Source organism: Pristiophorus japonicus, chromosome 4 (assembly GCF_044704955.1).
Source record: "Pristiophorus japonicus isolate sPriJap1 chromosome 4, sPriJap1.hap1, whole genome shotgun sequence".
In the NCBI taxonomy this organism is placed as follows: Eukaryota; Metazoa; Chordata; class Chondrichthyes; family Pristiophoridae; genus Pristiophorus; species Pristiophorus japonicus.
In genome coordinates, this window is record NC_091980.1 from 33,530,077 (window position 1) to 33,544,059 (window position 13,983).

At 45.8% G+C, this 13,983-nt stretch overlaps 1 protein-coding gene across 3 annotated transcripts in view; it reads left to right on the top strand.

Moving 5' to 3' along the window:
• Window positions 1-249: 249 nt before the first annotated feature.
• LOC139262034 (E3 ubiquitin-protein ligase SH3RF1-like) overlaps window positions 250-13,983 on the top strand; it is a 159,194-nt gene continuing 145,460 nt past the window's right edge. For 2 of the 3 annotated variants that reach the window (XM_070877194.1, XM_070877197.1), the window contains exons 1-2: window positions 250-562; window positions 10,972-11,388. In XM_070877194.1, the coding sequence (XP_070733295.1) occupies window positions 10,987-11,388 (402 nt within the window). In that variant the 5' untranslated portion in view covers window positions 250-562; window positions 10,972-10,986. Of the gene's footprint in view, window positions 563-1,611; window positions 1,634-10,971; window positions 11,389-13,983 lie in introns of those variants that run through there. The other variant, XM_070877196.1, reaches the window with a different exon arrangement.

Sequence of the window (13,983 nt, forward strand, 5' to 3'; positions counted from 1 at the left end):
TTTGCCTCACTTGCTCCCAGAGACTGAGTGATCCGCTCTTTAACTCTCACAAGCTGATGTTGAGAATGGCAGCATGAAGAGGATCTCCAGTAGTAGTGAAATGGTTAATGTTTGTCTTGTAATTCGATCAGTGGTGCAGTTTCTGTTCTGGATCTGGGTGGCGTGATCTCACGACTGGATGTCTAATTGGACTGGGGTTGCTTGGCAAGAAGCCCCCCCACCCCCTACCCCACAACAGAACAGAGAATCTTTCCTCATGTTCTAATTTGTTTGAACATTAATGTGATCTTCGTCCATTGACATGGAAATTGCATGTTTAAAGTGCTTCTGTACAGTGCTAACATGTGAACTGGAACAGAAATGAAGATGCAAAAGCAGTCGAAGGAATCAGCTTTGACGTGATTTGTGAAGCTTATGCACAGGTGTCCGGGTACTTTTAGCAGCCCTGAGCTGACCCTGACTTTGGAGCAAGGATATGTTGATGTGATTTCCCTTTGGAATGAAGAGAGATTTCACATTACTTCTTTCAGGCTTCCCGTCTTCCATCTACTTCAAGTGACAGGTCAGTATAGATTCAAAATGTATGTAGGTGACACTTAAGAACGCTCTTGTCTGTGCTGAATAATCCAGCATGTTGCAGCCAGGATCATATGTATAATGAGGAAATTCAAGATTTGTTAAATAATTGGTTGAATGAATCTATCTATAGCAAATGAGTAACAAGTAGATTGTTGCTGAATTTCCATTCAAGACAGGCTAGAAATTGAAAAGATCAAAGCTCTAATGTACAATGGGAAATATATTTGGAAATTGACATGAGAGAGTGTTTGCTCTTTCTTTATTTTACATTGTATAAATAGAGAAGTGTGTTGTTTCAATGTTCTGTAGCGTGGAGTGGTCGTATGCTCAACCTACAATCTCGTTCCCATCTTAACCCTGCTGTCGGGTAACATACTGAAGTGGAAGCTCGGTACTTCTCATAAGGGGGGGCTGCTGTTATAGCATCTGGATCAAGTACAGCAAGGGCAGAATCCTGAGAACAGGTTGCCTCTTTCAGCTAGTACATACTGGGCCAGTATAATGAATAAAAATGATATTGGCAAAATTAATTAATTAAATAATGATGATGAGGGCAACTAGAATGAAATGTATCTTTGTCATAATGATTTTTCTTCCATTTTTTATGGTGAAATGTTTAACACTCATCAAGGTAAGAGATACTGATGGTGGGTTAGTGCGCATTTTGTCACTTTTCTTGCACCCCCTCTCAGTGGCAATCAGCCATGGCTCCAGTATACCAAGGGTTAGATGCCGAATTCTGCTGCCATTTATACCTACTTATCAGCGAGAGCCTGATTGCTCAAGACAACTTTACTAACACAATCAGGTTATACTGGCTGCATGCTCTAAATGCCACAACTGCCTATAAAGCTAGGAGCAATATCTCTAACAAAACTACATATGCGCGGACATCACAAGGTACTGAAAATCATAATGTCATCTGTCATTTACGTGGAACAGTTGGTTGTTTCCAATTTCAAAGGAAACCAAAGTATTCAGTTTATCTAGTTGGTATAGATCACCACCGCAAGAATGCTGTATCATCAGAATTATTCTAAGACGGACTAAGCTGGTATGTAAATATAACTGGGTCAAAGTACTAATGCTGATATATGTCATGATGCGCAGTGTTGGCTCCATGTGTTAGATTGGAATTGACCTTAATCCACCATAATTTGTGCAGATCTCACTCCTACCAGCTCACTGAAGACTAAGGGGCTGAAATTGGTGGACCACCCAATTCTTGACGGTCTCGCGGTGGTCGGTCAATCATCACCACCCGGTACCGCTGGGGCAGAGCGCTGGCAACATTGGTCCGGGCAGTCCTGAGCTTTGCATCAGCGGAGTGCGACGGACGGTCTGCTCTGGCGGTGCAGGATAAGTTGTCTGGCACTCGGGACTCTTTGGGTCCCGAGTTTTGCGCACACGTGCTTTTCCATCGACCCCCGTTCCCACCAACCCCCCGCCCATCCCCTGAGAAGTGTAGTCCAGAGACCAGAGACTGCCGACGTCTGATCGCAGGTAAGTGTAGATTTGTAATTGTTTTGTGCAGTGTTTTTGATTTATTTATAATACTTATATTGTTATTTATTTATTTATTTTTGCGTTTCTCTGGAGGGTCCGGAATAGATTTCCGGGGAGGATTAGATCTCGGCAGGCGGTGGGGGGGGAAGGACTAGATTGCTGGGGGATTAGATCTCCGGGGGGATATTAGATCTCTGGGGGAACAAGGACTAAATCACTGGGGGGAGGAATAGAACGCTGGGCGGTGGGGGGGGGGGGGGGATTAAATCTCTCTGGGGAGGACTAGATCTCTGGGGGGGGGTAGAGAAATAGAACGCTGGGGGTAGGAATAGATTGCGGGGGGTGGGGGGGTGGGGGGGAGTGGGAGGAACATTGTAGTTTACATACTGCCGACATACCATCAGCATAAAACCACCTTTTTTCAGACGGTGTGCAGTGGCATGTCGGTGGTATGCTACCAATGTCGGATTTTTGGGTGCTCCGTGTGGGCGGACGGTATGCATACCGCCCGGCAGTATGTTGTTGATGAATTTCCCGCTGGGTGGTATGTGGGCGGTTTGTAGGTATTTTTTTTAATCAATTTTGCGATTTTGGCCAGTATGTCGGGGGTATGTCCGCGGGCAGTATGCGGCGGTATGTCCAACAATTTCAGCCCCTTAGAGTGCACCATCAGCTCTAAAAATTCTGCTAGTTATGATCATGTACACATGGATGCAACAGTAAAGCTTACAAAGCTCTCACTTTTCTTCTCCAACCGTAAGCTCAGAAGAAACTCTGCAGTATCTGTGTAAAATTTTCCATTTCCCTCACGAGTTTTACTTACTGTCTCTCAGAGTGTGGTTGCTAATTTAGTGGTAGTTAGTGCTGGATTTTGGGCACTTTTGTGCAGTGGATTCATCCCACTTGAGATTGAGTTGCAAATGCTCACACATACTTAAGCTAAGAACCCCCACATCTTTCACAGAGGGGATACATTGTTCCATTTGTGAATTTGGTCTGAATTTAAACCTAGGTCCCAGATGCAATAAGGCAATTTTCTAAATTCCGAGCCACCCAATTCTCTTCATAACCATCAACAACCAAAGTCATAAACCCCCACAAGATAACACACACTGGAATAGAATAGCTATCAGGCAATCATACAGAGTTGTGCTATCATCAGAAAAGTTTATGTAAAGGGAGCAGTGATTACAATACTGTAATCTATTCAAGATTCAATATAAGTAGAATAGTAAATGCTTGATAGTGAGCCACATGTGGTAACCTAGACTAAGGACATTAATTATAAATTATAAATAAGATTTTCCCCAACTGGCCCAGTGGGTAAAGGCAGTAGTCAATGTGGAAACGAGCCAGATAAACCAGAAGGTCCTATCTTTAATTCCCAGTTTGTGCTGTTAGCTGATTTCAGCTGGAGTATCACTTGTAGCATTGAGCCTCAGCACCACTGGACTTTGATAGGAAAAAACCCAGCCAGCGTTCCCATTCCTGGTTTATATCCAGTGACCCATATTGTTAAAGAGAATGGCTACTTGGCTTGGGTGCCAAATTGGCCAGGGTAGCCTTGAGGGGGAGTTCATAGAGTGTATCCGGGATAGTTTCCGTGAACAGTACGTTGCGGAACCAACCAGGGCGCAGGCTATCTTAGATCTAGTATTATGTAATGAGGCAGGATTAATAAATGATCTCGTAGTAAAAGATCCTCTAGGAATGAGTAACCATAATATGGTTGAATTTCAAATTCATTTGGAGGGTGAGAAAGTTGGTTCTCAAACCAGTGTTCTAAGTTGAGGGCAGAGTTGGCTAATGTGGACTGAAAATAGATTAAAATATGGGATGGTTGATGAGCAGTGGCAGACATTTCAGGAGATATTTCATAACTCGCAACAAAAATATACCCAATGAGAATGAAAGACAGTAAGAGAAGGGATAACCATCCGTGGCTAACTAAGGAAATAAGGAGGGCATCAAATTGAAAACAAAGGCATACAATGTGGCCAAGACTATGGGAGGCCAGAGGATTGGGAAATTTTTAAAAACCAGCAGAGAACAACTAAAAAAATGATTGAGAGGATCGATCGATTATGAAAGTAAACTAGCACAAAATATCAAAACAGATATGAAGAGTTTCTACAGGTACATAAAAAGGAAAAGAGTGGCTAAAGTAAAGTTGGTCCCCTGGAGGATGAGACTGGGGAATTAATAATGGAGAACAGGGAAATAGCAGAAACTCTGAACAAATATTTTGTATCGGTCTTCACAGTAGAAGACACTAAAAACATCCCAATAGTGGATAATCAAGGGGCTATAGGTAGGGAGGAACTTAATACAATCACTATCACTAATGAAGTAGTACCAGATAAAATAATGGGACGAAAGGCGGATATGTCCCCTCGACGTGATGCTTTACATCCTAGGATCTTAAGAGAAGTGGTTGCAGAGATAGTGGATGTATTGGTTGTAAACTGCCAAAATTCCCTGGATTAGAAAACTGCAAATGTAACGCCCCTATTTAATAAAGGAGGCAGGCAAAAAATAGGAAACTATAGACTACTTAGTCTAACATCTGTCGTTGGAAAAATGCTGGAGTCCATTATTAAGGAAGCACTAACAGGACATTTGGAAAAACATGATTCAATGAAGCAGAGTCAGCATGGCTTTATGAAAGGGAAATCATATTTGACAAATTTACTGGAATTCTTTGAGGATGTAACGAGCAGGGTGGATAAAGGGGAACCAGTGGATGTGGTGTATTTTGATTTCCAGAAGGCATTTGACAAGGTGCCACATAAGAGGTTACCGCACAAGATAAATGCTCACAGTGTTGAGGGTAATATATTATCATGGATAGAGGATTGGCTAACTAACAGAAAACAGAGAGTCGGGATAAATGGTTCATTCTCAGGTTGGCAAATAGTAACTAGTGGGGTGCCGCAGGGATCAGTGCTGGGACTCCAACTATTTACAATCTATATTAATGACTTGGATGAAGGGACTGAGAAGATGGGTAGGAAAGCAAATTGCGAGGAGGACACAAAAAATCTGCAAAGGAATATAGACAGGCGAATTGAGTGGGCAAATAGTGGCAGATGGTGTATAATGCAGGAAAATGTGAGGTTATCCACTTTGGCAGAAATAATAGAAAAACAAATTATAATTTAAATGGAGAAAAATTGCAAAGGGCTGCAGTATAGAGAGATCTGGGGATTCTTGTGCATGAAACAAAAAAGTTAGTAAGCAGTTACAGCAAGTAATCAGGAGGGCAACTGGAATGTTGGCCTTTATTGCAAGGGGGATTGGGTATAAAAGCAGAGAAGTCCTGCTACAACTGTACAGGGTATTGGTGAGGCCACAACTAGAGTACTGCTTACAGTTTTGGTCTCCATATTTAAGAAAGGATATACTTGCATTGGAGGCTATTGAAAGAAGGCTAACTAGATTGATTCTGGAGATGAGGGGGCTGACTTATGAGGATAGGTTGAGTAGGTTGGGCCTATACACATTGGAGTTCAGAAGAATGACAGGTGATCTTATTAAAACTTATAAGATAATGAGGGGACTCAGCAAGTTGAATGCAGAGAGAATATTTCCACTCATAGGGGAAACTAGAACAAGGGGACATAGTCTTAGAGTAAGTTGCCGTCCATTTAAAACTGAGATGAGGAGAAATTTCTTCACTCCGTGGGTTGTAAATCAATGGAATTCTCTGCCCCATAAAGCTGTGGAGGCTGGGTCATTGAATATATTTAAGGCGGAGATGGACAGATGTTTGAGCAATAAGGGAGTAAAGGGTTATGGGGAGCGGGCAGTGAAGTGGAGCTGATCAGATCTTATTGAATGGCGGAGTAGGCTCGAGGGGCCAAATGGCCTACTCCTGCTCTTATTTCTTATGTTGTTATGGCTCCTTGCACTGTTGCAACTGAAAGGAAAATTTACTGCTTTTCATACATGAATCAAAATTTATGGGGCCGGACACTGGAGGCACATCATTTGTGCTCTGGGAATTGGAACTACTTCTTGGAAGCAGGGTTTACATTTTGGTAAACTGAACAACCCAGCCTGTAATTTTGAAAAGTGCAGAATTTTATGTGAGAGCCTTGTGTGGAGCATAAAGACCAGCATAGACCTTGTCGTGTATCTGTAAAGCATGCACTCCGATGTTCCACCACCAGGGAGCGCATCCCCTGAAGTTCCAAGGGCTCCCAGAATCCCTTGGGAGCACTGTATATAAGCCAGCCCCTAAGGCCTGTTCCTCACTCTGGAGTGTCTTAATAAAAGACTGGGGTCACTGTTACTTTAACCTCCCTGTGTGCAGTCTCATCTGTGTTAGGAACACAACAACTGGCGGCGAGTATACGAATCCAACGCAAAGATGCAGCAAACTGTGGGGCATCCTGGAGAAGTTCTCGGAGGGTGAGGACTGGGAAGCCTATGTCGAAAGGCTAGACCAGTACTTTGCAGCCAACAAGCTGGGCGGAGAAGGAAGTGCTGCAAAAAGGAGAGTGGTCCTCCTCACGGTCTGCGGGGCACCGACCTACAGCCTCATGAAGAATCTTCTGGCTCCGGTGAAACCCACAGATAAGTCGTATGAGGAGCTGTGTACACTGGTTCGGGAGCATCTTAACCCGAGGGAGAGCGTGCTGATGGCAAGGTATCGGTTCTTTCCGTACCAGCGATCTGAAGGTCAGGAAGTGGCGAGCTACGTTGCCGAGCTAAGGCGACTTGCAGGACAATGTGAGTTTGATGGCTACCTGGAGCAAATGCTCAGAGACTTTTTTGTACTGGCCATTGGCCACGAGACCATCCTGTGAAAACTTTTGACTGTAGAGACACTGACCCTCAGTAAGGCCATTGCGATAGCACAGGCATTTATGTCCACCAGTGATAACACCAAACAAATCTCCCAGCACACAAGTGCTAGCAATGTTCATAAATTAACTGGGACTGTGTTTGTGAGCAGAAATGTACAGGGCAGAAACCACAAGTCTGCAACTGCCATCGGGCCTCAGGTGACCCAGATGACTCAGAGTCCCCAACAAAGGATGAATGCAAGGCAATTCACACCTTGTTGGCGTTGTGGAGGCTTCTATTCAGCCTATTCATGCCGCTTCAAAGGGTATGTTTGCAAGAGCTATGGGACAATGGGACACCTCCAACGAGCTTGCAGATGAGCTGCACGCTCTGCAAAAACTGCTCACCACCACGTTGCAGAGGAAAATCTGTCCATGGTGGACCAAAGCAATTTCAAGCCTCAGAGAGAGGAGGCAGATGCTGAAGTACATGGGATGCACACATTTTCGACAAAATGTCCACCTATAATGCTAAACGTAAAATTGAATGACATACCCGTAGCCATGGAACTGGACACTGGTGCTAGCCAATCCACCATGAGTAAAAAGATGTTTGAGAGACTGTGGTGCAATAAGGCACTCAGACCAGCCCTGAGCCCCATCCACACAAAATTGAGAACGTACACCAAAGAGCGTATCACTGTCCTAGGCAGCGCCATGGTCAAGGTCACTCACGAGGGCACCGTGCACGAACTGCCACTCTGGATTGTCCCAGGCGATGGCCCCACACTGCTTGGAAGGAGCTGGCTGGGCAAAATCCGCTGGAACTGGGATGACACCCGAGCACTATCACATGTCGATGAGGCCTCATGTATCCAGGTTCTCAACAAATTTCCTTTCCTTTTTGAGCATGGCATTGGAAACTTTTCCAGGACAAAGGTGCAGATCCATTTGATCCCAGAGGCACGACCCATTCACCACAAGGCACGAGCGGTACCTCACATGATAAGCGAGAGAATGGAAATCGAGCTGGATAGGCTGCAACGCAAGGGCACCATCTCCCCAGTGGAATTCAGTGAGTGGGCCAGCCCGATTGTTCCAGTACTTAAAAGTGATGGCACGGTCAGGATTTGCGGCGATTATAAAGTAACTACGAATTGTTTCTCGCTACACGACCAATACCCGCTACCTAAGGCAGACGACCAATTTGCGACACTTGCAGGAGGCAAGACGTTCACCAAACTCGAACTGACTTTGCCCTACATGACGCTGGAGCTGGAGGAATCTTCGAAGGGCCTCACCTGCATCAACATGCACAAGGGACTGTTCATCTACAACAGATGCCCGTTTGGAATTCGGTCGGCTGCAGCGATCTTCCAGAGAAACATGGAGAGCCGACTCAAGTCGGTACCACACACGGTGGTTTTTCAGGACAAAATATTGTTCACGGGTCAGAACACCGCCAAGCACCTACAAAACCTGGAGGTGGTCCTCCAGCGACTGGATCGCGTAGGGCTGCGGCTGAAGACGTCGAAATGCGTCTTCATGGCAACAGAAGTGGAGTTTTTGGGGAGAAAGATCGCGGCGGACGGCATTCGCCCCACAGACGCCAAGACAGAGGCCACAGAATGTCACGGAGCTGCGGTCGTTCCTGGGACTCCTCAGCTAATTTGGTAACTTCCTATCAGGTTTAAGCACCCTCTTATTGCGTAAAGGTGAGAACTGGGTATGGGGAAAAAAAACAAGTAATTGCTTTTGAGAAAGCCAAAAACATTTTATGCTCCAACAAGCTGCTTGTATTGTATAACCCGTGTAAAAGACTCGTGCTAGCATGTGATGCGTCGTCGTACGGAGTCGGTTGTGTATTACAACAAGCTAATGTCGAGAGGAAGTTGCAACCTGTCACCTATGCTTCCAGGAGCTTGTCTAAGACCGAGAGGGCCTACAGCATGATTGAGAAAGAGGCATTAGCATGTGTGTTTGGGGTAAAGAAAATGCATCAGTACCTGTTTGGCCTCAAATTTAAGCTGGAAACCGATCACAAGCCCCTCATAGCCCTGTTCGCGGAAAATAAGAGGATACATACTAACGCCTCAGCCTGCATACAAAGGTGGGCACTTGCGCTATCAGCGTATAATTATACCATCCGCCACAGGCCATGCACCGAGAACTGTGTGGATGCTCTCAGTCGGCTACCATTGCCCACCACGGGGGTGGAAATGGCGCAGCCTGCAAACTTGTACAGCATGGGAGCTGGGTCAGCATCCCGGTTGAAATGCAAGAGCCAATCAAGCCATTCCAGCGGCGAAAGGATGAGCTGTCCATTCAGGCAGACTGCCTGTTGTGGGGTAACCGCGTAGTGCTACCCAAAAAGAGCAGGGAGACGTTCATCTCGGATCTCCACAGCACATAGTAATGATGAAAGCGATAGCCAGATCCCACGTGTGGTGGCCTGGTATCGACTCTGACTTAGAGTCCTGTGTACGGCAATGCAGCGTGTGTGCTCAGTTGAGCAACATGCCCAGAGAGGCACCACTAAGTTTGTGGTCCTGGCCCTCCAGACCATGGTCGAGGATCCATGTCGACTATGCGGGCCCGTTTCTCGGTAAAATGTTCCTGATGGTGGTCGATGCTTTTTCAAAATGGATTGAATGTGAAATAATGTCGGGAATCACCGCCACCGCCACCATTGAAAGCCTGAGGGCCATGTTTGCCACCCACAGCCTGCCTGTCATACTGGTCAGTGACAACGGTCCATGTTTCACCAGTGCCGAATTTAAAGAATTCATGACCCGCAATGGGATCAAACATGTCACCTCGGCCCTGTTTAAACCAGTCTCCAATGGGCAGGCAGAGCGGGCAGTACAAACAATCAAACAGAGCCTCAAACGAGTCACAGAAGAATCATTCCAAAGCCGCCTGTCCCGAGTACTGCTCAGCTACCGCACGAGACCCCACTCGCTCACAGGGGTGCCCCCGGCTGAGCTACTCATGAAAAGGACACTTAAAACCAGACTCTCGCTGGTTCACCCCAACCTGCATGATCAGGTAGAGAGCAGGCGGCAGCAACAAAATGTAAATGATGGTCGCGCCACTATGTCACGGGAAATTGATCTGAATGACCCTGTGTATGTGCGAAACTATGGACATGGTCCCAAGTGGATCGCGGGATCGTGATAGGTAAAGAAGGGAGTAGGGTGTTTGTAGTCAAACTAGACAATGGACAAATTTGCAGAAAGCATCTGGACCAAATGAGGTTGCAGTTCACAGACTGCCCTGAACAACCCACAGCAGACACCACCTTTTTCGAGCCCACAAAACACACCCAAAGGATCAATGACACCACGCCGGACCAGGAAATCGAACCCATCACGCCCAACAGCCCAGCAAGGCTAGGCTCACCCAGCAGCCCTGCAGGGCCAACAACACGCCAGCCCAGCGAGGGCAAAGCCAACACACCAGAACAGACATTTGTACCGAGGCAGTCCACCAGGGAAAGAAAGGCTCCCGACCACCTTACCTTGTAAATAGTTTTCACTTTGACTATGCGGGGGAGTGATGTTGTGTATCTGTAAAGCATGCACTCCCATGTTCCACCACCAGGGAGCGCATCCCCTGAAGTCCCAAGGGATCCCAGCATCCATTAGGAGCACTGTATATAAGCCAGCCCCTAAGGCCTGTTACTCACTCTGGAGTGTCTTAATAAAGACTGGGGTCACTGTTACTTTAACCTCCCTGTGTGCAGCCTCATCTGTGTTAGGAACACAACAGACCTGTTGGACCGACTGGCCTGTTTCTGTGCTGTAAATTCTATGTAGTGTTGTATCTCAGGAAGAGTCAACATGTTCTGCAGAGGAGAGAAAATGACCATTATTCAGATCGTCATTTACTGCTGGGTATCTGCAATGCTCCTATCATTGCCGAATATACTAGTAGTTCCTCAGCTAGAGCGTAGAAAAGTCTTCAGAGTTTTATGAGCTGCACAGCTCGCTTTATAACGATTAAGTACGTGAACAAATTCATCGCAAATGGTCAATACCAATTTTTTTTTAATGCTTGAGAAATTCTCTGAACCTTTCCTCTGTTTGATTTTTAGAGTGGTCGTGTTTTGATGAGATGGCATTGTGGAAGTAGAATGGATGACCTGGCCTTGCTGGACCTGCTGGAGTGCCCCGTGTGCTTTGAAAGGCTAGATGCCGCTGCCAAGGTATTACCGTGCCAGCACACTTTTTGCAAGTCCTGTCTCCAGAGGATATTCAATGCCAGGAAGGAGCTCCGATGCCCAGAATGCAGGACTCCAGTTACATGCAGCATTGAAGATCTGCCAGTCAACTTGCTGCTGGTTCGCCTGCTGGATGGCATTAAGTATGGGCAAAGCAATGTTAGGATCGTACCTGCTCGAATGCCTCAGGCATCTACAAATCAGGACCATGGGAAACGAGGCACAGACCCCAGGAGTTTTCAAGCTAGTCTGGTGAACGCAGCGCACAATGCCAGGAGCTTCGTAGAGAGGGTAACAATTAAGCTATTTTCTCCTTATCGCACAGATAACAATCTGTTACATTTTTGTTTTCAGAGTGTGGCAACGCTGGCACGCCTGCATTTAATGCCGAGCCCTGGTTGTTCTGAGAATCTGATGATGTCCGATGACCTTGTTGAACGATTACACTTGCAGCTTGCTAGGCCACTGCAGAGAACAGTAACATGGGGAATTTCCTTGAGAGTTCTCTCCATCAGCTGCCGTACCTCTGGCGGAACATCGGCAGCAACCCCGGATAAATTGCTTAAACGCAGTTTCTGCCAATCTTCCGCTGAAGTTATGTTGGCTGATTGAAGAGACAAAACAAAGTGGCGGTGGCTCCTGATGTTGGCAATGGAGACATTTCATACAACGTTTGCCGGATTATTTGCAAATGGGGGAGGTGGGGTGTGCGGAGGATGTAACAGGATGTTCAGAGACCTGGCTGTATCATCATGATTTGTGCAGAGTGAAGATAAAACAATTTTAGAGCCAAACCTATGGATAAGTTTCTGATATAATTTATAGGGTTTTGTAATACAGCAGAGGAGGACAAATGGTTTAACTAGGAGGGGGAAAATAGAATATGAGAGGAAGCTTGCTGGGAACATAAAAACTGACTGCAAAAGCTTCTTTAGATATGTGAAGAGAAAAAGATCAGTGAAAACAAACGTAGGTCCCTTGCAGTCAGAATCAGGTGAATTTATAATGGGGAGCAAAGAAATGACGGACCAGTTAAACAAATACTTTGGTTGTTTTCACGAAGGAAGACACAAATAATCTTCCAGAAATACTAGGGGACCAAGGGTCCAGTGAGAAGGAGAAACTGAAGGATATCCTTACAAAGCAGGAAATTGTGTTTGGGCAATTGATGGGATTGAAGGCTGATAAATGCCCGGGGCCTGATAGTTTGTATCCCAGAGTACTTAAGGAAGTGGTCATAGAAATAGTGGATGCATTGGTGATCATTTTCCAACAGTCTGTCGACTGTGGATCAGTTCCTATCGACTGGAGGGTAGCTAATGTAACACCACTGTTTAAAAAAGGAGGGAAAGAGAAAACAGGTAATTACAGACCGGTTAGCCTGACATCAGTAGTGGGGAAAATGTTGGAATCAATTATTAAAGATGAAATAGCAGCGCATTTGGAAAGCAGTGACAGGATCGATCCAAGACAGCATGGATATATGATTGGGAAATCATGCTTGACAAATCTTCCGGAATTTTTTGAGGATATAACTAGTAGAGTGGACAAGGGAGAACCAGTGGGTGTGGTGTATTTGGGCTTTCAAAAGGCTGTTGACAAGGTCCCACACAAGAGATTGGTGTGCAAAATCAAAGCACATGGTATTGGGGGTAATGGACTGACGTGGATAGAGAACTGGTTGGCAGACAGGAAGCAGAGAGTCGGGATAAACGGGTCCTTTTCAGAATGGCAAGCAGTGACTAGTGGAGTACCGCAGGGCTCAGTGCTGGGACCCCAGCTCTTTACAATATACATTAGAAACATAGAAACATAGAAAATAGTGCAGGAGTAGGCCATTCGGCCCTTCTAGCCTGCACCGCCATTCGATGAGTTCATGGCTGAACATGTAACTTCAGTATCCCATTCCTGCTTTCTTGCCATACCCCTTGATCCCCCTAGTAGTAAGGACTACATCTAACTCTTTTTTGAATATATTTAGTGAATTGGCCTCAACAACTTTCTGTGGTAGAGAATTCCACAGGTTCACCACTCTCTGGGTGAAGAAGTTTCTCCTCATCTCAGTCCTAAATGGCTTACCCCTTATCCTTCGACTGTGACCCCTGGTTCTGGACTTCCCCAATGTTGGGAACATTCTTCCTGCATCTAACCTGTCTAAACCCGTCTGAAATTTAAACGTTTCTATGTGGTCCCCTCTCATTTTTCTGAACTCCAGTGAATACAAGCCCAGTTGATCCAGTCTTTCTTGATAGGTCAGTCCCGCCATCCCGGGAATCAGTTTGGTGAACCTTCGCTGCACACCCTCAATAGCAAGAATGTCCTTCCTCAAGTTAGGAGACCAAAACTGTACACAATACTCCAGGTGTGGCCTCACCAAGGCCCTGTACAACTGTAGCAACACCTCCCTGCCCCTGTACTCAAATCCCCTCGCTATGAAGGCCAATATGCCATTTGCTTTCTTAACCGCCTGCTGTACCTGCATGCCAACCTTCAATGACTGATGTACCATGACACCCAGGTCTCGTTGCACGTCCCCTTTTCCTAATCTGTCACCATTCAGATAATAGTCTGTCTCTCTGTTTTTACCACCAAAGTGGATAACCTCACATTTATCCACATTATACTTCATCTGCCATGCATTTGCCCACTCACCTAACCTATCCAAGTCACTCTGCAGCCTCATAGCATCCTCCTCGCAGCTCACACTGCCACCCAACTTAGTGTCATCCGCAAATTTGGAGATACTACATTTAATCCCCTCATCGAAAGCATTAATGTACAGTGTAAACCTTGCGGTACCCCACTAGTGACTGCCTGCCATTCTGAAAAGTACCCATTTACTCCTACTCTTTGCTTCCTGTCTGACAACCAGTTCTCAATCCATGT